Raw genomic sequence first — 26,058 nt, 5'->3', positions numbered from 1 at the left:
CTAACAACTTGCTGAGTGTTTGGCACTACATTTGGGAAACTCAGCCTGGATTGAGTGAAGAGAAAACTTCATCATTTGCAGAAATGCACACTAAAAATATTCACAATACTGTTGCATACTGTTGGCATAAAACATTTTCTCAAAGAGATCAGTTTGGTTACTACTTTGGAGGAAGCATTTAAAAGGCAACTATCTGAAACTGGCTGAATGAGGCCATGAGAATCCATTAGTTCATTCTCTCGGTGAAAGCCACATCCATGTATAGTAAAGCAAAAAGAATATGTATTAGAATACAGAGAAACACATCAGTTCTATTTACAAAGGAAAAAAAGAACTTGGTGATTTTTTTTTACTTCAAAATCAAAACAAGACAAAAACAAAAAAATTTGCATAAGCAGAATACACAGTAAATCAGCTGGATTGCATTAATAGTTAGCGCACTACAAAATAACATTTGCTAATATGTCGCCTGCCTTGCTTGAGGCCCCTTTGCTGCTTTTGCTGTCCTTATTTTGTCTGCGAGTGTGTTTTCTTTCATGAGACCGTGTCTGCTTTGGTAATCTGCCCACTGGGTCGGCACCTATTGCACACCTGTCTGGCCATGAAGAGCTCTCCTCTCTCTATGGTCCTTCTCAAGATTTCTTCCATTTTTCACTCTTCCACCTGTGTGCTGGGGGAGTTTTTTCTCGCCAGCTATGAGGATTAAGTCAGGGGGTGCCGTCCTGTTTCGTCTGTTGCATACTTGTGGGCCTCTAAAGCCCTTTGAGACTGTAAACAGTGGTGTAGGGCTCTAAATACACTTGAACTTGCCAATACTAAAACAAACGCTTCCCTTTTTTAACACTACTGCAGCTAAATAGTACAAAAAGACACTTAAATACATATTTTATACACACACTAGTTCATTTCTGTGCATAAAGCAGTAACTGACAAACATGGTGTCTGAATTTTAAAATCAGTCATGTCTTTCCTTGTAAAATTTCTTAAAAAATCCTTTTCTACTGAAAAAAAAAAAAAAAATCCAGAAATGTGAGGATTGAATCAAATTTCACCTCTTGGGAACATTAATGCACAAGGAGAAAATGATGACGTACTGATTGAATCACAGCCAAAGGCGACAAATTAGTGTTTCCTAATATAAAAAGCGAAAGGGACAGACACAGGAATCGATTGCAGAGAGACAGTACAAAAAAGGAACAGAAGAGGTAGTTATGGTGTCTCTACAACCAGCCTATCTCTGCATGTCTGTGTCTGTGTGAACACCAGGCCTATGATAATACAGAGGAGAGCAGTTTCAGAAGCTCTTTGTCTAAGCTTAAAATATGCTGATAATACCCAAACAGTTTGTTCATTCAAAGTTTGACATGTGTTTTCTCTCATAGCTGCTACGTGTGTTTCATCCATATACATGATAGCTTTTGTGGGGAGGATTACAGTAGAAACTGCACAAAGACCAATGTTTTCTTAATGAAGCGCACTTCTGAAACAAAGCTGACGGTGAAAATGTAACTTTTCTAACAGCTACGTGCTGCTCTTTGGTGTTAGCGAGGATTGTGATGATTGTAACAAGTCTTTGAAAACTATACAACAGTCTTTCAAGTACCGTGAAAAAGCCTTGGCGTGACAAAAAGGCCACACCAGGCTGCGTGCAGGTGTCCTTGCGCGAGTGCTTGTGAGTGAATCCTATGGCTTTTAAAATCATGATAATTTGGCTCGTTGAGCTAAAACCAAAATAAATAAAATAAAAAACAGCAACATATGATGATGACACAGCCTCTCTCCCAGTCCAGCTGCAACGCGACAACACCTTAATCACTAAGACAGAGTCATGATAAAACAAAGGACATCCTACTCGCTCTGAGATCACATGGTTTGCAAAGCAAAGTTTGCTTCACTGGCCCACCCCCCACCCCCCCAAAAAATGGAAATATCAAAATAACGTATATACTGTTGACTACATTGCTGGTGCTCATTTTAAAGGCACGTACAAAAATATATTCTACGGTTTCCCCAATCCTCGGCTCTGTGATGAAGCTCTAGACCTCCACGGCGCTGTGGCCGTTGCTGTGGGGTTTGTAGCCGTTGGCCTCGGCGTGGTTGAACGCCTGAGTCTCCTGGGCAGCGGCCTGCTTGTCCCTGGCCTCCTTCTCCTTCATCAGCTGTCTGCGGTGGTAAAACAGGTAGCCCGGCAGCAGGAAGCCTGCCAGTGAGAAGATCAGCAAGCCCAGGTTGATCTGGAAGAGAGAAAGTGTAACACAGAGTGAACTGATGACCAGTCAAGTGTTGTGTTGTTTTGATGAGTGTTACAGCTCATTTTCTGATGAAAATATTAGTGATGAACTAGATGATATAAATTAACATTACAGCAATGATAAACAGAAGAAATGATTTTGCATTTTTGTTAATCAAAATATGATTATGCTTAGATTTACCTAATTCAGCTAAATGAAGCTGTTGTTTTATAGTAAATCACATTTGGTCTTTGAAGACTATTAATTCATATTATAAACCTTGCCTCCCTTTGCCCCATCCCAGCTCTTACTATCACAGCACTTCCACTCCTCAAACACAGAAATGTTGGAAATTGTTTGGAAGTACAACTCTTAGTACAACTCTAATATAACTGGTGGAAATTTGCTTAACATGGATTTGACAAAAAGTTTGGCGAACCCCAGTGAGATTGTGCTGTCTGAATGTAAACTAAAACTACAAGTAACGCTGAAACAAAGCCCGTCGTTAATGCCAAAGTGAAACCAGCTGAGTGCTTGAGTACGTTTAAGCGGACAAGCAGGTGTGTAGAGATCGATGTGAGGACTCACCCAGTAGGGGTTTCCGTGCAGAGGGCCGACCATGGCGATGAAGAGAGGCTGCTGCAGCAGAGCGATCACAGCACTGATCATAGACTGCAGGCCGGTCAGGGTCCCAAAGTGGTTAGATGGATAGCTGTGGAAGACACCATTTATTAATTTAGAACACAAAAATCATCTCAGAACAGCAACTGAAAGCCAAATTACAGATTAGTAATGACATTACACCTAGTGAGCTAATGAAAAATTATTGCTATTGACTAAGAACATAGAAATAATAGTCTAGAAAGCGAGGAAGGAGGGCAGACAGCACTATGCACAACAAGTTTTCCAGGGTTAAGAAATGTGTGTTTTTCAGTCACAGTTACTTGGTGTTGTCAAGTGTGGGCTGGAGAGATGTTTGTGAGCTCTGGGTCATATGTTCAAAAGACTCCCAGACTTAAATGAACCCTGATGATTAAAATGAACCAAGGCGACAGCATATAAATCCAACATGAATAAACCCTGAGTTTTTTTTTTTTTTTTTCTTCTGTGGTTTAAATTGTTCACAGAGTATTTTTCTCATTCCTTGTTTACAGTGTTTATATTGCTCATTCCTTGTTTACAGTGTTTATATTGCTCTTTGGTACTGTTATCTGTATATACTGTTTATTGTGTAAATTGTGCTTCGTATCTTGCTATCCACTTTGCTGCTGTGATGCGTGAAATTTCCCCACCGTGGGACTAATAAAGGAATATCTTATCTTATCTTATCTTAGGAGGCCTGTTCTGTAACTGTACAGCGACAAAATTACAATTCCCTATTTCTTCTTGGGTGCAGATGGCGTTGTATTGTCAAAGGGCTACTCACACAGCAGCGTAAAGGCCTCCGCAGCACGAGTGGATGAAACCTCGGACCATGGTGTGCAGGATGAAGGTCAGGATCTAGAACAAGAAGAAGAACAACAAATCAACTCATCTTGCTCTGTTATTGGAACGGTAAACTAACCCCAAAAGAATTTCCTTGTTTCCGTGTGTGTGTGTGTGTGTGTGTGTGTACCTGCAGAGGCAGGTTGTCTATGAGGCAGCAGACTCCGAAGGCCAGCAGCAGCATGTTGGTGAGGATGAAGGCCCTCATGGCGTTGGTCACCTTCTGGATCTTGCGGTCTCTCTTGGGTCCAGTGGACTGCCTGGTGGGACAGAGACAGCCACGGAGTGTTACCGCTGTCCTAAATCACAGCCATCAGCAGAATGACACATCACACATACTCGTGTCCGTCTGGTATTGTGGTGTTGGTGAATAGCATTCCTCTGTTCATGTTCTCTCTCAAATCCACTTCCTCCCAAGCCTACTTCACCTCCTTCCCCCCTCAACCCTTATTCTCTCTACATCGCCCAACTTTCCTTGCGTCCATGTTTCTCTTTCTGTCACTTCTGCCTTCTCTCTCGCTTTCTCTTACTTCTGCTCTGTGCTCAGGGCAGGGCTCTTCTCCTCTTCACACTCTTTCATCTTCCAGTCCATAATGTAGCCAATCAGAGGGCAGGTCACCAGGCACAGCAGCTGCAGCGTGCCGAAGATGGATGAGTAGAAACTCACTGAGTGAGAGCACAAACACATACGAGGAGTCTTAGACGATTACACTTATTTAAACTCTTTAGTTTAGATCAGTCACAGAGAGGTCCCCAACCCACACACACTTGGGAGAACATCTGACACACAGGTGGATAAGCCATGCACAGAATTACAGATGCACACACATTCAAAGACACATTATATGGCTACTCACCGTTCTCCTCTGCCTTAAGCACCAGCTCATCAGATGCTGAAACAAACAATAACAGACATTCAGTCAGTAAATCCTCTATTGTTTGCTAAATGTACTAGATATCCATCTATCAATAAACTTTAAAATTAACTTAAAATAACAGCCACCACTTTAAATAAAATAAGACTAACCTTACAAAGGGTTTATGAATGTTTTATAATTATCTTATTAATTAGGTTGTAAATACTTTAATCTTTATAAATCATTAACAAACAATTATAAAAAGGTTATAACACAGTTTTCATACACTGATGCAGATAGCGAGGATGGCTGGTAAAGGGTCAAGATAAAGTAAACTAAGACACTAGCAAGATCTGAGATTTAACAGAGAGACGCAGTGCAGCGGTAACTTGAACTTGCCAAATAGTGAGCCTTCATAGATGGATGAAAACTGTGTTGTAACTTGTTTATATTTGTTTATTAATGATCTATGTGGTTGCAACAAAATGAATAACCTAAACCACTCATAAACCCTTTATAAGGGTGGTCTTACTATAAAGCGGTACAAAATAATAACAACAACAACAAAATCACTCAGTGAGTAATGGCAATATATCGGTTGCTGGACACTCACGGTGCGGGTCGCCGTGGGTGACCATGAACTCCAGCATCTTGTTCATTGCGCCCATGAAGAAGATAATCCTTAACTGGGACATCCCCATGGTAACCAGACTCCACAGGAAGATGGGGGAGAAGACGGACCGGCGGAAGGGAATGGCATCTGAGACACAGAGAGGACAGAAAGAAAAGGAAGACACAGGGAGAGAGAGTTTACAGTTTCTTCTTGTGAAATAATATAGAAAAAGACATTGCTTTGGGTGGACACAAAAAATATATTTTTGGGCGTACAGAGTAACACATAAGTACATAAGTAATGGTTTCTACATGATGCTGGAATAGTACAATTCTTGTTACTAATATCAGCTGTAATTCGATGGGTGTGTTCAGTAATGTTGACTCACTAGGTGCAGCGTCAGGCCCTTGAGGTAGTTTCTCTGTGGAGTGTCGCACATCCCCATTTTTTTGACTGAGTCTCTCGGCCACTATCTTCTGCTCTCCTGCAGGTAGGTCCTGCAGTGCCAGAATCTTACTGTGACGCACACACACACACACACAAAAGGGTAAAGGGGAGAGGTTGCAAAGTTGTGGTTAAACTGGTGGTTGCTTTTGTTTTCATCAGCAATGACACTGGTCAGCATCACTTTTCTGCTATATATGACTGTGGTGAGATGAAACAAAACATTGGCAGCAACACTAACCTGTAGTCCACTTCATCAGGTGTCGGAAAGCCCTCTGCTGGCCAATTAATGAAGCAATTTAAAAAGACAAAGGCAGCGAGACCTGCCCAAACCCACATGATCACCTGGAAGGAAACACCTGCATCGTAGATCAGCTGGGAAGGACAGAGAAGAGGAGGAAGAGTCTCATTACCCAAGGTTGAACATACAGTTTGAGCCACACTGTAGTCTACTTCAGATATATAAGAGAAATGTAACCATGTGCTTTTATTCAGTAAATAACTCATTTTGTTCCCTAACACTTTTGTCAGTATTAATGACAGTTTATGATAATGGGACCATTGAAGGCTACCTTGACTCCAGGGAAGGTGACGGCAGACGAGGCGTAGGAGCCGATCATCAGAGACATGATGGTGGAGCTCAGGCTGCCAAACATGTTGGGGAGCTTTAATGAGAGAGGGAGGTAGGTAGAAATGAAGAGGACATTATAAAAATATAAAAATTCTCAGTGACACTTGACACACAAATTAAATCAGTTCAACTGAAATATGTCAGATGTCAAATACACTGAGACTGTGTGAGCACAACCGACTTTGAATCTTAACTGTGGTTTAACACAGTGGCAGTGAGTGATTTTGACCACCAGAGGGCAGGGAGTTACTGTGTGAGAGAAGGACAGACAAGGCTGGGATACTTTCACACAGTCAAGAGTACTGTTGCAGCCCGGAGCCATCAGCAACTAACCATAGACTCACCCTGCAACCCACACCCATTAAATATTAGTTTTCTTCTCATGAAGGAACAAGAAACAAGGCCATGACCTATTTTGGGTCATGACCCCATAGTTCAACTATAGTCTAAGCTATACTTAGATACACATCTACGGCCTTTTTTTGTTGCAATTTCCACTAATTCGTGGGGTTAGGATTAATGTTGTGGAAATCCATAGTCAGCAGTCAACACAAACTTCACCGAGCATGGTGGACCCATCACGGGGGCATGCATGACACACGTCAAAGGGGACAGGGTAATGGGCACCAGGCACAGAGCAAATCATATATTAGGTCGACCTATTTACAGTAGTAAGGAGCTTAGCTAACATAACAATGACCTGTTGTGCTAGCAGTGCACCCAGTGTCCTTTGATTAGAGATTTAAATGGGTCAATCATGATTATAAAATCACATGTCTGGGATTTTAGGTGTGCTTGCATGACAAGCTGACTATTCTCTCCACAGGCCACCCGTGGTTTTCCAAACTTCTGCTGCTGTACGCTAATCTCCCCTCCAGGTCAGGGTTCGCCTAGTAGCGTCCTTTTTTTTTTTTTTTTTTTTTTTTTCCATAGCTCTGTGCACTTTCCGCACCCTTGTTCTGATCTCTTTGAGGCTGGAGAGGATGACAGATGAAGAGTTGAAAAATGGGCAACAGCCTAACCCAAACTACATTCAGAACTGTCTGTTTTTATACTGAGTATGTTACCGCACATGACTTTATCAGTTTAGACAGTTATGAATGTCTAATGACACTGTGTTCTTTTAATTTTTGTGAAAGGAGGATGGAGGGCAAAAATGTAAGACAACTTTGTAGATGTTCAGGTTGTGGTAGCATGTGGAGTAATGACCACTTGGATGAAAAAGAGCTGTAAATCTTGTTGACATGCACCTGTAAATGGAGAGCAAATCACCATACCTGTTTCAAAATTTCAAACTGTTTCCCTCTGTTTAACTATTTAACTTTAATTAACATCTGAATGTCTATAACTCTACATTCTTTTGATGGTTTAAAATGTTGCAGTGATGCTCTACAACTCAGGCCTGCTGCATTTGCGGGGACTCCCTGGAGGGAAGTTAGGAACGATAAATAACTCCCAAAAAAAGGTTTCCAGGAACATTATTACTTCATATAGACATTCCTAAAGCTGCTATGGCCTCCTCTCGTGCCGATGGAAAGGTGAGGTGTAACGTGGGGCTGAGACAGGAGATGTTTGCAGGTATGTGCATGACAATACAGACATGTGTGTGTCAGCTGGACACTGCGCGGTGTGTAAAGACGGTGCTGACAGCTAGCGGCTGGGAGACTGGTGTATGTGTTGCAGGGTCAGTGCGAGGTCATGTTGGGCACGTCAAGGGCGACACACCAGCAGGGACAGCAGGTAAACAGGGGGAAAAAAGCTTTCATGAGGATGCTGTGAGGAGAGGTTAAAACATCCCTGAGAACACCCGTCCTCATTCAGTGGTTCTGAGAATCGAAATATTTCACGGCCCGTCCCTGAACACTCTGGCTGTGGATATTTGTGGAATGTAGGCCCTCTGAGCACACAGGGGAGTTTGCATCTCTTACTAATGTTAAAGCAAAGTTATTCCAGCCATGCGAGGTGTCCGCTTGCTAATGTTTGCTTCAAGTGGTAACAGCCTATGTCTAGTAGAAGCAACATGTGTATGCATGTGGTTGTGAGAGAGAGGGAAACACCATGTGTCCGTGCATGTGTCCACAGCAGGTGTGATTCCCACCACTGTGTCCTGGCAGTTCCCATAAAATACATATTTCACACATGGCTTTGCAGGCAATGCCCTGCATGCCATCCCTGCCAGGGGGAAGTGGACAGAAACACGTGAAGTTATGGAGGCAAACAGAGGGGTCGTCTGGTGTTACAGAGTCACACACAAGGCGGCAGCTTTGGGTCCATTTACTTGTCAGGACTTATCAATTAAAGTTGCAGTCCTGCGGTGTTCACTCACTGGGGTATCGTACGACTTCAGCATTAGGTTTAATTAAGGCCTGAATGACTGAGACAACTGACAGAATAGTAGCCTAATGAGCATGGACATTTCAATGCAGCACTGAATGACTGTGAGTCCGGAGGTAGAATATATTGGCAGAAAATGAAAGAGAGGGGGACATAAAAAAAAGAAAGAAGGTTATAAAAAAAAGAGAGAGAAGAAAGAAAAAAGGGGGGAGAGCCATGTTTTTGTTTTTGACTGTGATCTCTGCAGGCCACAGCTGCAGCTCTTCTCTCCGTGAAGTTCCCAGCAGGAAACACTAAACCACAGCTGATTAGCGCCGGCTTCTTCTCCCTACTTATTGGCTCTCTACATCTATCCCTTTCTCTCTATCCATAAGATATAAGCTAATATGGGAATCATCAAACCAACTCAGCTACATTCTGATACACAACTAATGGGCCTGATGTCAACACAGATCCTACTGCCTGTGCGAACAGGGTGGCAAACGATCACATGACCTCTGTTTCAACTACCCAAAACAGAAGCCTCAAACCACAATGTGTAATTTTCACTTACTTTCACAACATTTCTTACTCAGCGCTACTCTGACTCACTCCTCTCCATGTTTATTCTCCGTCACTGCTGGGTCACCGCTCCTCCACCTATAGCCTATTTCTACCAGGCCTTTCACACCTCTTCCTCCATGAGAGTCTTTTACACATTTTTTTCTCCCTTATAATGTATTTGCATGATGAAATTCAAATGTATGTACTTGCATACACAAGCATCTCTGCTTGTGTATCTGCTAGCACCAGTGTCCAAGTCAGGCTAACCATCCAAAAAAATAAAGGCTCTGCACTTCTGACAAAGCTGTTACCCTAACACATGTAGGTAAGTATAGATGCATATCCTGTAAGTCAGATGTGTTTATGGCAGACCATAAACACATTGTGTATCACATACACACACAGTGACGTTAGGAGGAAAGGAGTCCTCTGAGGGTCTGACTGATCAAGGCAGGTTTGAGCCGTTGAGCTGTATATCCTGTTGCATGCACATGTCCAGCTGAGTTTTGGAATTCAGCATTATTCCTATTCATTAGCATTAGATATATTCTAAAAAAAGAAAAAGAAAAAAAACTTTCACTGTGCCAACTGTTTGGGTTTATTACTTTTTTGTCCAAGTTCTGTTGCAAACCCATTCAGCTGCAAACATTTAGGTCTGGGTGACAGCCAATACGGTCATGCGAGGGTGAAGTATCTTGATCAATAGTGACTCACTCATAGGGACAGTGTGACCCAGTCATTTGCAAATGTTTTTCACTTGGATCTGAAACAGCAACTTTTTGGTAGCCAGCCTCCGCCTGTAACTTTTAAGATGTTGCTTCTGGAAACTTGATCAAACCACGGAAGAATTTGTGTATTTGATTAATCAATACTTGCCATATAATATTATGTATTGATATACAAGCAGTAAACCGGTGGCAGCAGAACAGAGACAGCATCTGCCAGAGGAAGTGGGAGTTAACTACTCTGCTCGAAATCACACAGTGGTCACACAGTGTTACATTACCTAGGTTCAAAATGTTTTTTATAGCTGGTTTGATGTGTCCTTGTCGAAGCTGACATTTACTCCTGACAACAACAGCAACCTTGTGGAGGCAGTTAAGGCTGGTACACCAGGCCAATAAAAAGGAGAGAGAGGGAGGGAGGTAGAGGTCACAGAGGGACCAATACAAGAGAGGAGGACTGTGTGTGTGTGTATTTGTGTGTGTGTGTGCGTGCGTGCTTGTGTGTGGGTGTGTGTATTTGTTACTGGTCCATTCCTAACAAGGTTGTGGAGAGACAGAAATTTTGATGTTTCCTCGTGTTGCATGGTTTCTGCTGGTACGCTGTGTCACTGTAGAAAAGGGGCGGACTGATGGAAGCAAACCAACGCACAAATTCCCATCCACATGTCCACATTCCCAAGAATTTGTTTAGAGGTGAGCGTCACTATGTTTGTATGTGCTGCCAGGACTTGTCTGTGTTTGCATGTGGGTTTCTGTGTGTGTGTGTGTGTGCGTGTGTGTGTGTGTGCGTGTGTGAAAGACAGCATACAGAAAGGCTGACTCATGTGAAAGTGAAGTTCCATGAATATGTGCACATGCACACAAATATGTCTTTTTTTCTGAGCATGTGGAAAGGTCACTATATTGAATTGTATTTTGTATACTTTGTCATTTAGCTACATTTTCACCTGATGTTACCAGCATCATACATTTAGACAGAGACAACATGAATGCTCCTCTGTTTCAGGCTACAGCCACCGATGGCACCACATGGGGGAGTGGTTACAGGATTTCCATGGGATCATTTGTGCATATTCACCTTTGACCTTCAAAATCTATACATCTGTTTCATGTTCATGTTCTTGTGTGTACATAGCCATACGCACACATTTGTGCATACACATGTGTGCACAGTCATGCCGAGTTGAAAAGGTTCTGCTTTGAGATTTTTTTCTGACTGCTGTGTAGAGCGAAGAAACAGAGGGAAAGAGCAGGAAGAGGGAAGAGAGGAGGAGGGGAAAGGAACACAGGAAGTGAAGAGGGAAGAGAAAAAAGGGAGAGAGAAAGAGAGAGAGAGATGGGGTGGGGGGGTTTGGGTAGCCTTGAAGGTTTTGGGTAGAGGTGAGTGGGCAGAAACTTGGGCAGGGGGTGTGGTGAGCTGGGAGCGGTCATTGGTCAAAACACAAGTGGACGACTGAAGTCATGTGCGACTCAGAGGGGAAACACTGCAACACACACACCGACCAAAACAAAGCACTCTAATAAACACCTGCCAAGACACAGCAGCATGTGGCACGAATAAAACCAACCAAATAATGTAGGTACCAGCTGACACATCACATGCAAAACACATGCCTGATGACAACACACACACAAACACAGTTCCCTGACACAAGGCACTGTTCCCTCTGCTGACACAAACACAGGCCCAGGCCACGCGGCATCATTTAGCTGCCAGAGACTTTCTGCTCCTCTGTTCCAGGAAAATAATGTTAGATTTCTCGGTATATGTATTACATAACTGCAAAAAAGTTTCAGTTTCAGCAGTTTTCTTCCTGTAATGTGGGCCAAGTCCTAAAGCGCTTGCTGAGAGGCCATGGCAAAGTGGTTTCACGTTAAGCCGTGTGCCAAAATGTGCATGCTATGGAAATTTGACTAATGCCCTTCAGAAAAAACGCCTTCTGTGTATGAACGACCTCACATATAGGCAGATTTTAAAGAACGCTCTGTTTGGTCGACACTGTGCATATTTAACAAGGTGACCTGTGGCCTGTCGGACAGCAGCAGGGACACTGTGGAGGAGAGAGAGAAGAGAGGCTGCCTTGGTTGCAACGTAGGCTGCAGTGAAGTGACAATAATGCACTTGTTTGCCGTCTCTCACATTCTCTAGTTTGTGTCCACGGGTGAGAAAATAAGGCAAAGACTGAGAAGGAAGAAGGGGAAGGAGAGGGAGAGAGAAAGAGTTTTCTATTTGTGTTTGGCTTGAAATCTGGCGTGGCATTTAAAAAATGTTATGATTTTGGCTGAAGGTGTGTGTTTTTGACTTCAAGTACTGACTTCATTATCAATTGTGTCGTGAATGCCAGACAATTCCTCTGACATGATAGCAGACAGGAGTGTTGTTTAGCATGTCAGCTGTGCCACATGAAATCCAAAACTGATAAAATCTCACTCCGTACATTGGAAATTTACAAGTTTTCTCAACTGATTGAAATCTGTAGTGAGCTTGCGACCACTCTGTAAAAACTAATAGCTTTCAACAGTACACTGATGATGCAGTAAACGGATATTCAGATCCTGTGTTAACAGCCAAAGGGGAGCAACTGAATACGTCTGACACACAGTATTTCATTCTCTCTTCTTTATCTCTCTTGCTGTGTATTCCCCTCAATGCAGCTGAGTCATATTGTGTGTCTTTTTGTGCTTGCTGCCAGTTTGCTGTCTCACCGTGAGGGAGGTGAAGGTCAGGCAGATGCCTCCAAAGCCGTTGAGGGAAAGTGCGAGGAAGATGAGGGCTGACAGCACTGGAGAAAAGGGGAGGAACACAGATGAGATAGATGTTTCTATTTATACTCCATAATGACAACATTCTCCCACTAATTTTGTGCATGTATCTGTATATATTCTACCAACAAATACTGCAAACCAGGCCCTGAAACAAATATCTGAAACATCTGGCCAGTCATATGGGCCTGAGCAGGAAAGAACACCTCTCCTTTTTTCATTGTGTTTGCTCTCACATTAAATATCCCAAAACCGAGCCTTTTTGACAATGTGAAATAGCTTATATTAAAAAAGATAACACAATAAATCTTCCACAAAATATCCTTGCAAGAATGAGATGCTCTATCAGACATTACCAGCTGGCCTTGAAAAACAAAAAATAAAACAGGTGGTGAAGAAGATTTCCTGTATGTCATATTGTGTAGCTGTCTAGTTGATGCTTTGTAAAATCACCACAGTGTTTGTGTTTCTTTGTACCTACCACCAGGATTGTAGGCAGACACAGACATCATGATGCAGGACAGGGCGAAACATGAACTGCAAAGAAAACAATGGCAAAGAAAAAAAGCAAAAACCCTTTAACTCAGTGTGTTGCATATTATACCATTATACCATTTTGATATGAGATTGGATAAACTTGCTACAACAGGTTAGATTTGGTGCCTTTGGCAGAAAGCTGAGTATGAGTAGGGCAACTCCCCTGAAGCCACATTTGAAACTCCGGGGGCACAACTGTGAGTGGTTCAACAGCCCCGTGTCTTAACAAGTCGGAGCTACACAGCTCACACGTTGGCAAGTCAAACTGCCATGTGAATAAATGATTATGTTTGCTCAGGGTGGCCTGTAGATATGGATCAAAGAACACACATGTAGCAGTCTGTATATTTTGTTAGTCAAATGCTTGATACAATTGGTCCTAGTCTGTGAACTTAAAGGTGAAAACCCTGCAGACGTGTACAGTCTAATGCAGATAAATGCAACAGCTCTGCTATAAATTCTATGTTTTAAGAAAGTTTGTAGTGTTCAGTTTTTGTTGACATTTTGGAGAATGTGTAAATTTAATTGTATGTTTATTATTGAGGTTGTAGTTTGCAGAGGTCTTGTACTGGACTACATCTTATATTGAGTGTTTCTAATTTTTCTGTCTTCCCTTTTTATATACACAAGGGGGACAGAATAGTAGAAACAGCTCTCAATCAAATGCAGTCCAGTCCAACAGCAGCACTAACTATGAGCTCAATGCCAAACACAGAACTGAATGAACACCTCTATTACTGTGACAAAAACAAAACCTGAGCATTACAGGCAGCAGAAAAGTAAACTTTATGGCAGAACAGTTGTTTGGATCGTATTAGATTGTACAGGTGGACCTAATAAAGTGGCCACTGAGTATCTATACACACAAACACACACACACACACACATATATATAAATATACTGCTGGTAACGTCTACACCTCTGCCACCATCTCACACCCACTGTGCAAGAATTTCACTACGTGCATACTCGTGCTACAGTAAACCACACACATACGAGTGCCACACCTACTTTCATTCATCCATATGAAAGGAGCAATCTCTGTCCTCCCACTTTGGGAATGTGATCTGTCTGCTTTTTTTTACACACTGCTCCTCTCAGCTATGGCTGATCAAGAACTAATGGCTCTGCAGGAATCCAAATCCACCTTGTTCCTATATTCAAACTACCTTGCTGATATTGACAATCTTATTGGACAATCAGCAATCACTTTAAGACAAAAACTTTCCTTTTCACTGAAAAAAAAGATGAAGTTTGGAAATTTTGGAGATGTCTTGAACATGAAAAGACACATTAGTTCTGTCATTCTAAGGCATAGTATGAGTCTATGTTTATGTATTGATGGCTATTACCTGCCCACCAGGCGGATTGGGCGTGGTCCAAACTTGTCCATCAGGATACCCAGGGGCAGGGTGGTAGCACTGAGCAAGAAAGAGCCAATGGTGAAGCCCAGATTCAGCATCTCCTCCTGGTCGACGCAGCTGAGCCACTCCTCCACCTCACCGCCTGAGGTGTTGCCCAGGGACACGACCACCGAGTCGTTCTCTGTGATACAGGGGGGTGCGGGGGATGCCAAGGTATGTGAGTGAATGTGTATACGTGTAGGGGTTACATAATTCAAACACTAAAACATATCTTCTGGGGTGCTAATTGAGCTAATACTGGGTAATATTCATTGAATAAGAAATTTTTCCAGGGGTTGAAAATGAAAAGCTGGTGAACATCATCACACATGTGGTACATTAGTTCACCTCTGTGTAATGAGACTGATTTGACAACTCCCGCTCCATTTTCTCGACCAACTGCATAACGCTTTTCAAACTCTCGCAGAGGAGACGGAACTGAAACTGGGGTGTCATCACGCTTCTATTTAAATTTTGATATCAACACATGCACAATATCTAGATATTCAGCTGTGTTTAGCTAATGCAACTTGTCCAAAACATGCACGTTAAACTTTATGGTGCAGGTCGTGAGGTGATTTGCATGGAGCTGTTGGTCTATACCTGAGCACAGGTGGGAGTAGAGGCCCTCCCTCTTGAGCATGATGAGCAGGGAGCCCCAGCCCAGCAGCACGGCCGAGCACAGCAGGTTTTCGATCACAGCCGTCACTGCCATCCACCAGCGCCTCCTATAGGCCAGGAGGAGAGAAGGCGCCATAGCTGCTCTGCAATGGACGAGAGGAAACGGAGTGGAGGGGGGATAGTGAAACATCGAGAAATGAGATGTGGTTGGAAAGATACACAAATGTAAACATTTTATATGAGCACTGGGGACAGTAAATTATCAGCAGAGAAAGAAATTAACATTTAAATTGACACTGAAAATTAAAAACTACTCAGGCTTTCAGAATAGAAATTCCAAATTTTATTCATATTTATTTTCAAATTTTATCCAGTCCAAAAATGTCTATGGCTCCTGCACTTGCAGCCATTTAAGAAACATGAGCCAGCCTTTAGAACAACGGCACTTAGTTGGCTGAGACAAGATGGGACAGCTTCCTCCGTCACCGCTCACTGAGCCAGTCATTGTTTTGGAAATCCCAGTTGGGCACCTGACACCTCACTGCATTGTACTGAGCAAACCACCGATCACTTTCTTGTCTGCTCTGCCATTGTTCTGACAACAGGGCAGCTATTTCACCCTTTATTTGGATCAGAGTAAATATAACACAATTCCCAGAGGACTTTATAGATTTGTTGTTGTTTGGCAAATAGGGATGATGTCTTAATCTGACCAGATTTCAACAGAAATGCAGTGGAATGTTAGCACCAGGGAGATCACGCGTGCCTTTTGTTGTGTTGTACTGTGATAAATAGATCACGGTTGAGTGATGATGCATCTTGTTTTCACATGATACACAAACAAACACCCCGCCACACACTTAGAGAACGGGTTGCTATAACCTCTGATGTGGACTGGCAAATAGCCCCGGGCCAGTCATGACCACCTTTAAAGGGATGTCTGTTTTTTTTACACATTTGAATCAACAATACACTCACATACAAACACAAACACACACAGAACAGGTCACCGTATCCTCTGACATTAGTGACCAACATCAACAAACTGGCTTCTTCCAGTCATGACCATGTTAGCAAGTGCAGATACACACACACTCTTCCACACACATCTGGAAAACATCTAAACAAGACAAAAAAAAAAAAAAAAAAAAATCCAAATATAGCCCGCCGTTCAATCAAGGGGAGAAGAACAGAGGGGAAAAAGCCTCAGCCGGTTGGTTTGAAGAAGGAAGGGGGGCTAGGAGAGGTGGAGTCAAGGCCTCCAACAGGAAACGCTCTCAATGGACCTTTATGAAGGCATCCTCTTCGGTGCGTGTGTGTGTTTAAGTTTGTGTGCAATACGATCTAACAGGAGAGATCTGCCTGGGTCTGTGTGCAAGCCCCTATGTCTGAATATATGCTCATGAAGCGTGTGTGTAATGTGATTAGCCACAGCCCACTGAACTCCCTTTGTGCTGAAAAGAGCATTTGAAGAAGGGGGGATTTCTTTGTAACTGACACTCCACGCAGGAAGCCCATTCTGCACACACACGACTCACTCGGCTCCCAACAAAGGCTGACAGAGCTAAAGGCGCTCACCCACTCGACCCTGTAAATTTATAACAAACCAAATTAGGCTATTCATTAACACAACAATACATTGTCTTATGATAAAGAGGCTGGGTATGGCTGCACAATTAGGAGTCAGTGATTTGCAATTACAATTGCAATTGCAATTTCTGTTTTCACATTTAATAATCACAAAATATCATTATGTTGTCACTGAAACACATCATTTATTTTAGCACATACTCTGATGTATGTAAACTGACAAGATGTTTATAGTTGGGATAGACATAGTAAAATAATTTGGTTTCCTATATCATCAAGACCTGATCACACTCCCAATTAAAAATCATGGTCTCTTAAATAACTATTTTGCTTTAACAAATCATGAACTATTGGAGCTCACTGAAATCAGTGCTGTAAACTCAGACATAGCCCCCACCGGTAGACTAAACTACACAAATGGATGTCTGCATTATGGTGAATAAGTGTGCTGGCACAGCCAAGTGGCTCCGACCGCGTGCTTAAATCCAGGTGTGAAATCCTCCTTTGTGGGCTGAAGTCCAATTCTCCTAGCTGTGGCATTTTGTGCACTATTAACCTTTCACATACAACACATCGAGAGGTAGGAGAAAAAGTGTCAGCGCAGGACTACTCTTAACCCACATTGTGGAAAACGAAGGTCTGCGAGCTGTGATCCATTTAAATATGGTCGGACAGACAGAATGGCCTTTCAAACAGAGCAGACACAGCCCATTAACTAGGCCTAAGTATAGAGGCTGCTGTCACATGGGCTGGATTTGTTGTGCAGTGGCTGCTGCTGCAGAACCAAGACACACAAAGTGTACACATACTCATGGTCATCACAGAGGTCAGCAGTGTTCAACAGAGATCATTCATGCACTCAACTGAGACAGACAATGTTGTGAAAGCCAGGGAGTCATGGCGACTCAGTGTGTGTGTGTGAGTGTGCATGTGTGTGTGCAGGAGGGGCATGGTATGCTGTTACTACGGTGTGTAGCAGTAACCTGTTTGAGCTCAGGAGGCATGGCCATGTGGAATGATACAAGACACACACAGCAACTACGGTCAGGATTTTCATTTTGTCTGTGCCTCCTCATCTGCTTATCACACATTCTTTCTCTTCATTTCCTGCCTATTTCCTTGTCCTTATCATAAACTAAATATTCTGTTTGCTTAGAAGGAGTAAAGCGAGGGCAGCATGGGAAAGCAGGTTTCAGCGCCTACCCTGAAAGGCTTCATTAAGAGAGAGCTGATGTGACGTAGGGGAGGTCAACACACAACAGAGACTCGCAAACAAGCAAGAACACGAAGAGGCGGGTGTTTTAGGGTTAGCAGGCAGCTGTGAGCCCCTGTCATAACACTGTGAAGTGTGTGGGTTTGGATGGGTGGGAGAGAGAGAGAGAACAGGTGAAGTCTGCACTGGGAGAGGCACCATATTAGGAAGTGGCTTCCTGAAGCCGAATACCTGCATGATGCAATGTTGCCATGAGTTACTTGATTATTGTAGTGCTGTGCTTTGGCATGTGTGGGGGCAACATTTTGACTTATTATATAATTATAAAAACCCACTCTGATGTTTTTGGTGCCATATGATAAGTAGACTGTGACACATTCGACTTATCACATGTCCTGCTCTCTTTTATGTTTTTCTGCAGCTCCCATTCCTACTCCTTTTTTCCCTGGGGGGAAGTTTCTGACCTTGAAAAGCCGTGTTTATCAACCTCTGCAGGACACAAAGGATGCAGGGCAAACTCTTTATCCTCACAAGTTTTCAAATAAATAAACGACTCGCTGTAGGAGCCTCTGTTCCCCGAGGAGTCCAAAAACGCAACCCCTGAAGCTGCCTGGCCGGGTGACAGCTGTCTCTCCCCGGGCATGACCTCAGCTGCTCTCCGGTTACCGTCACTGTGGGGTGGCCATGGTGAGCCTGGCCTAATGGGGAGAGCCCAGAGGAAGTCTGGTGCTGCGTTCAAAGTCTGTCTGAAATATCTTCAGGATATAAAAGAAGCACACAGACACAACAAAGTGGAAAAATATGGTCATGAGTTTTACATGACAGTGGTTCTCAACCTGGAGGTGGGGACCGCCCAGGGGGTCGTGAGATAATTTTTGGGCGTTGCAAGATGATTAAAAGGTAAATGAACAACAACAACAACAACAAAACTAATAATAATAATATAGAATTATCCTGCTTTTTTCAAGTTACTCTTTTTCTGCATATTCAGCCTGTGACAGGAGGCTGTGAGTAGGCACTGATTCGTTATAGGGGGTCATGAACCGAAAAAATTGAGAACCACTTTTCTATGATACCAGTAATGTCTAGATGTCCACATCTGATTTATAAATAATTTAAAGCACTGTTGCCAAATAATTTCAATTAAAACATCAGTTAAATTCAGTGACGCACAAGCTGTCACTGTAATTATGTTGCAGCAGCAGCAGCAGCAGCAGCAAAAAAAAAAAAAAGCCTTCTCATCATTCTCCCTTGCATCGTATTATTATTTTTGAGCAAAAGCTTTAGAATGAACAGCTCTTAATTTGCGGCCGGCGAGGTCTTGTGTCCGAGCTTTCCGCGAAGGCAGCACAGGTTTTCATCATGCTGAGCTTAACGTATGCCCAACTGCCTAAATACCACCGTAAAACACCGGTTAACTCTGAATTAAATCAAAAGAACAGCATGAATCGCTTATTCCTCTTACGAATACTTTCACATTATTTAGTAAAGCAGATAAGATAGGGTTATCTCCACTATACTGTAAAAGCATGGACAGTGGCCGAGCGGTCAGCTCCGAAACAGCCCGCCCCGGGAGACACAGGTTAGCCTAGTCGACTAATTAGTCAGTATTTGTTGCCTCTACGGACGCTTTCATTCTCTGTAATAAAACAATGTTTCAAAACTTTCTCCTCACACTTGAGTTACATAGCTTAGTGTTTAGAAACGCCCTGTATGTAGAGCTGGGTATCTCTAGTGGCTCTATAGGGACTAAAAAATTCCCAGTTTCATGCCACGTGTGAGTGCTCTCCAGCCGGTTGGTCCAGTTTGCCGCTCTCCTCAGTTTTGATAACGTTATCTTTTCCGGCCTGTCATAACTGTTAATACTACACTACCGGCACGTTCAAAGTACACAAAAGTAGACTTACTTGAGTTTTAGGGCCTTTTCAGGAAAAAATTGTTGTGATATTTCTCTTTGAACCTCTGTCAAAAGGAGGTTTCAGAAGCCCTTGCACAGCTGGCTGCTGCTTTGGAAATGAACAAGCAGTGAAAGTGTGGCCCAAAGCCTCAGAGCTCGTGCGGTTCTCTCCCTCCACGAGGCGCGTTCTCGTTGAGGTTTTCTTGTTAGTCACTCTGTGGCTCCACACTTCTTTCTCTCGCAGCTTTCATTACAAACTCCCCCTCTTCTGCTAATTTGACTTCTAATTCCCTCCCTCTTGTTGCCTCACGGAGAGGGGGTGGAGAGTCACTGTACGGCCTTATATTAGGCCTACCAGCCTGCCTGCGGAGCCTGCATGCAACATGAAGGCCTGCTGAGGCTTGGCAGTCTCCTCCACACGTTTTCCTGCAAATGCCACTCATTCTATCCAAACTCAACCTTGAAAAACATTTGTTACATTTGCATACAAATATGTGATACAAAATCACACACTTTAATTCATGGAAATACGGTAAAATAATCAGAAATAATCAAATCTCATTTACTAACACATCAAAAAAGTTTGAATATTCCATATCACTGATAAACATGTATTATGACAACTTAATTACTTTTGAGTCGTTTTTTTAGTATCATATTTAGTGTTATATTTTATTTATTTCAGTGTTATAAAATGAAGTCACCACTCAGTCAGTGTACTGTCAGAATAGGGCTGGGTCTAATGATACATTGATATTGTATGTGAGGGTAGAAATTATCTGGAATTTTACATAATATCATAATATGGCATCTGTGTTTTCCAAGTTTAAAGGCTTCCTTAGAGGGATGCAGTTTTCTAAACTTAGCTCTAGCTGTTTCATTATTTGCCTCTGCCTGCATGGCCATCATATCCACTTTAGTAATAGCTGTTTATCAAAACCTTTTTCTGTGTAAATATCATACAAAAGCACCACTCTCTAAATCCTAATCAAAACGTCAATATCAAGGTAGTGTATGTGCTCAGAGATATTGAAATATATAATTTTAATTTAATATTTAATTTCTACAAAGACGCAAAGCTGTCGCTGCTGAAATTTAAAAATTGGAGGTGAAAAGGAGATGAAATGGTGATTGAGTCTAAATTCAGCTGACAACGTGCAATGTGCATCCTGGACTCAATGTGTTTTTGTCAGCTGGATCTAAATGCCACCTGAAGGGCTTAAAATATAAGATTTTCTGCAAAAATACTAACTTATACCCTGACATACAGCATTGCCACAACCATGAAACCCGTGTTTTAAAGGGGAGGCCTAGATATGACATTCAAAGCCCAGATTCAGTAGACTTCACTCTAATGTGAATCTTTGTCATGTCTAAGTTGTAATGGTTTTGCAGAATTACATATCGTCTCTCAGATAACAGGGGACTCAGGTCTGGTAAATGGTGAAGAGAAACCTGACATCTTAACATCAGCTTAATTTCCCACATCTTCATCAGGCTCTTGCATTGAAAGCTGAACTCGCGTAATTCTGGCTGCCATGCAAAAGCATGAGCCACATTCTTGTGGGCTTGTGTGTAATGTACTGTAGCTGCAAGAGGGCCAGCACCACAAAGGAAAATCTGCACCCCACTGGGCCCTGAAAATGCCCGGTTTTCAATTTCGACCCCACAGCAATTTAGCATGGTTAGAAGCAGAGTTTAATGATACTCCTGCTAGTCACACCATCACAGCTGGACATGAACTTTTGTTCCATGTGAACAGGTGGTCAGGTAAACTCTAAATCAGACTGACAGTGTTATACGTAACTCGCTGTGGGGAAGCTGAATTTAAAATGTAAAGCCAGGCAAATCTACATTTAATATCATAACTTCTGACATATAGGTTGTTATTATTTACCTGACATGTGTTTGTACTGCAAAACCCTGCAGTGTTCCTCAGAGGTGTTGCTGAAGCTTCCTGTCAGATAAACAATAACACTATATATCTTTATGTAAGATCTTCAGTCTAAATATAAATGTAGTTGGAGCCCGGTGTCTTTGTTTACATCTTGATGTTTATTTCTATAAGTTCCAGACAGTATCAAAAACTTTTAGCGCACTTGATGTGCAGATCGATTCGAAACAAGAAATGACTTACAACTGTGTATTAAAGTATTCCAGTTTATTGTATCTTGTTCATCAGCAAATGCTGCTATTTTGTTGTTGTTGGTGTTGTTTAATTTTAAAAATGTTTCATTTTATATCGCTCTTCAGCTTCCTTATACATTTGGAAACATGCCTATCCTGGTTTCCAACATACTGTGGGAAACAAACTTGAGGATGCCGTGCAGAGGTTCTCAGTTCACATTGTCAGCACACAAAATACTGCTGGTTTTCTATCCTACTAGCTAGTTAACTGCATTCAGCTGGTATCAAAAGTGTAAAGATGGCTAGATGGCTATAATGAATGCCAGCAAAGCCGTGGGTGCTGCAGACCAGCGCCTGGAGCTGCTGGTACCTTCCTGCATGTTGTAGTGTGGTATCTTTAACCACGGCTCCACCTGCTGGCCAAGCAGGAGTACTGGAGGGAAATCCAGGGAGTCAGCTGCTCTGAGCAATAAAGTGTCCAACTGTCTGAAAGCGCTTTGTGCCAGATGGCTGTGTTCCACATATTACACAAACAGGATGAAGACAGTCTTCTCTTAAGGCAAAGTAAACTCCAAAAGACATACATCATCCCATCCACATTGTTCTCATGTCAATGTGATGAATTCTTCAAACATTAAAGATATGACTCTTTGTCATATTTCTTCTTTTTTTTTTTTTTTTAACCTATATTTCCCACTGGTTGCGTAATAATAATAATGACACTTTTACACACTGTATGCTTAATGATGCATAATGGATATCCTTTAGAACCACATTTTTCTACTTTCAACGGGTGAAACCTAATTCACACACAGAATGAACTATGGGAATTTCTCATCTAAGTTAGTAAGTAAGTAAGTTAAACTTTATTAATCCCACAAGGGGAAATTCCCCCTTCACAGGGAGGTCAGAGGTCAGGGACAGATAGAGAGCAGCAGGTATGGAGCCTTTAGGAGTCAGTAGCCATCTCCCAAAAATATACTACATACTCATTCTAATCTAGTTTTGAGTGTGTGTGAAAGTATGAAAATGCAACATACACAAGAATGTCAAAATCCAAACTCATTTGGCTCATTATTTTGAGTTTGTAGTCACTGCACAATACTGTCCCACAATGGCTCTGTTTAGTGTTAGTATGTGGTGTGCTTTTGGAACACAGCTAGTGGTATGCTCAGGGCAGATGTCTGTTCTCACAGGGGTTTGAACTAGGGCCTGTTCATCAAAAAAAAAAAAAATTTGTATGCTCACTTTGCAATGCTGCTGCCGATAATCACACTGATGTACTGATGTGTACAATCAGTGAATTATTATTGGTTCAGACACATAGAGGGAAATAAGGTAACCCAGATAGCAAAAGTTGTTAAATCAACATTGATTCATGGTCAAAAATGTTTGACCAGTGACTTTTTGGTTGACATTTGGTTAGGGTTCAATGATCAATGAAAAGATGAAAGGTTGAAAAGATATTGTTGAATCAACATTGTATTGAATTTAATGATTGAATGGACAACACTGAATCAATGTTGAGTCTATATTGTAAATAGTCTTGGGGCGGGGACATTGGCAAGCAGGCTGGCTCTGCGTGATATGGAAGGTTGTGAGTGAGGTGTGGCTCAGGAGGTAGAGTGGTTGTTTGGTAAGCGGAGGGTTCCTGGTTCGATACCCAGCTCCTCCAGAGTGTGTCAAAGTGTCCTTGAGCAAGATACTGAACCCCTCACCACTCCTCATGGACAGCTAGGCACCATGCATGGTAGCCTCTGCCATCAGTGTGTGTGAATGGGTGAATGTGAGGCAAACATCACAAAGCGCTTTCAATGATCAGTAGACTAGAAAAGTGCTATAGAAATGCAGTCCGTTCACATTTACATTTTGATCAGCTAAAATGTACATGTACATTTACATGTACCTAATCAGATGATGGTTCAATTGATTCAATAACATTGTTTCAATGTATAATCAACTAAAATTTCCCATTTAGATGATTGGTTGAAGCAACATTGATTCAGTGTCAGTTGTGGTTGAAAATCCAACATTTATTCAACGTCAAACCTAGGAGACACTTCCTGTATAATTTCGATCTCGGGTTTCAACATGGATTCAATATTTCTGCCTGACCATGTTTCAACGTTGTTTCAATCACATTTTGCTATCTGGGAACTGACTCTGTGCATGAATGCTGACCCTCATACTCAACTTTTCACCAACCCATGCATGTCTGTTTTTTTTTTTTTTTTTTTTTTTTTTACTGTGTGTAATAATAAATCACCATTCCCGGAACTCTTAATTTTGGACGTTCATTCTTCTGGCATTCTGACTGATGCTCCTACAATTATAGTCACCAGTCTATCCTGCAAGCCTGTTTTTTTACTTGGGGTCTGCTGTGAGTCTGTGCTTTTTTGTTGGCCATGAAGTTGGATCGAAAGCAGCCAATAGTTACAGTTGAGGACCCCAGAAAATGATCATTTTATGTGGTGAAAAAATACTACACAATGTAGAAGTCACTTATACCTTTTCACATTTCTACACGCAGACATGGAAAAAAATCCTCAACATTGTTTACCACAGAAGTCTGAATCATAGACGGTTTTTGTTCATGTGTACAACGCCGTGAGCAAAAGAACAAGATGTGAAACTGAGGGATTTTAAAGACCTTGCTGATTCATGGCTGGATTTGCCTTTTAAGGAGAACAGGACCTAAAGGAATAATACTGTGATACATATGTGATCACAGTTGGGAAATTTCACTTGTCTCTGGAAATGTGCAATTCACTTGTGCACACTGTCTCTCGTCAAACATGGATTTTTCCATCCTACACACTGTACTGTAATACTTGACTGAGAAAGATCATGCCTCCACAAGGTAATAACATCACCCATGCCAACAAAACAAAATCAATCAAGTCATTTACCTTGTGTGGTTACTATAGCCTGACATGGGGCCTGGACTGCTTAACAAATACTCCCGAAATTCTTCCAGTCGGGCTGTTTTTTCAGTCTAATTTCATCCCAGTTACAGGTGGCAACAGTCAACATGTGATCCACTCAGCTAAACTCATGGTATAACTGCAAATTATCTGATCTCCATCCCATTAAATCTTCCATGTTCCAAACTAAGACTGCATGGGAAAAAAGGAATATGGCACCTCTACATTTTGGATCACTAAGAAGTAAGGTTTTCAGATGTTCAGATATTAATAAATTAATATCTGAACATAAACATGACTCCCATGTTTTAAACAGAAAACTGATTAAATAGCAACAAACCTGCTGTTCTTATTGGTAAAAAAGGCATGGGACTACCCCTATATTTGCTGATGCCCTAAACTGTAGGGCGTCTCTATTGGTGATTTTTGCTCCTTTTAACCTCATGCTGTGCTGTTAGAGTCCCACCCGCCTGTGCTCAATATAGCAATATACAGCCCCCCCCCGCCCCAAACCGTGTCCTATAGTTTTAGATGAGTTCACTGAAATGTTGTCAGGATCAGTTATGACAACATTATGGACATAGGTGATTTTAATCTACATGTGGATAATGCAGCCGAGTCTAAAGCTGCTGACTTCCTAAGCTCTGCGGATTTTAATCAATATGTTAATGGGCCAGCTCACAAGTTGCTGAAAATTTCATAAATCATATTAATAACATACCCCTACAGATCCTTCTTTCCTCTTGAGATGATTTAGTCAACAATTTTAGTAATGAGCTAAAGACTACCCTTGTTGCTATAGCACCAGTTAAACACTTAAGAAGATTAAATCTACAGAGGGGCCAACATTGAGAACTGGGGAAAAACTAAGCTGCAAGTCCGTTGTGACATTTTTAAAGAACAGCTCACTCTCTCCAACAAAGCAATTAGAAATGCAAGACAAACACATTCCTCAAAGTTGATTTTAAAAATCATAAAAATCCCAGAAAGCTTTTCTCAATTACTGACAACCTCATGAATCAAAAGACACTCTTTTATCACCTCAACTTCAAAATGTACAGTTTGCCGGATTTTTTGAGACAAGATAATGAAAATCTAGACTTGCATGAATGATTTTGC

General features: G+C 42.0%; 1 protein-coding gene across 1 annotated transcript; it reads right to left on the bottom strand.

Moving 5' to 3' along the window:
- Positions 1 to 671: 671 nt before the first annotated feature.
- Positions 672 to 20,084, bottom strand: slc43a1a (solute carrier family 43 member 1a). The gene is made up of 15 exons (XM_030062745.1): positions 19,899 to 20,084; positions 15,171 to 15,331; positions 14,517 to 14,709; positions 13,108 to 13,163; positions 12,570 to 12,646; positions 6,203 to 6,295; positions 5,872 to 6,005; positions 5,575 to 5,702; positions 5,187 to 5,333; positions 4,574 to 4,609; positions 4,247 to 4,382; positions 3,847 to 3,976; positions 3,658 to 3,731; positions 2,820 to 2,943; positions 672 to 2,234 (listed from the first exon to the last, which is right to left on the bottom strand). The coding sequence occupies exons 2-15, from the start codon at positions 15,322 to 15,324 to the stop codon at positions 2,037 to 2,039; spliced, it is 1,680 nt and encodes a 559-aa protein (XP_029918605.1). The 5' UTR covers positions 15,325 to 15,331; positions 19,899 to 20,084; the 3' UTR covers positions 672 to 2,036.
- Between the last annotated feature and the right edge of the window lie 5,974 nt (positions 20,085 to 26,058).

This window comes from Myripristis murdjan, chromosome 10 (assembly GCF_902150065.1).
Source record: "Myripristis murdjan chromosome 10, fMyrMur1.1, whole genome shotgun sequence".
NCBI lineage: Eukaryota > Metazoa > Chordata > Actinopteri > Holocentriformes > Holocentridae > Myripristis > Myripristis murdjan.
This window is presented reverse-complemented; position numbering and strand designations above follow the sequence as displayed.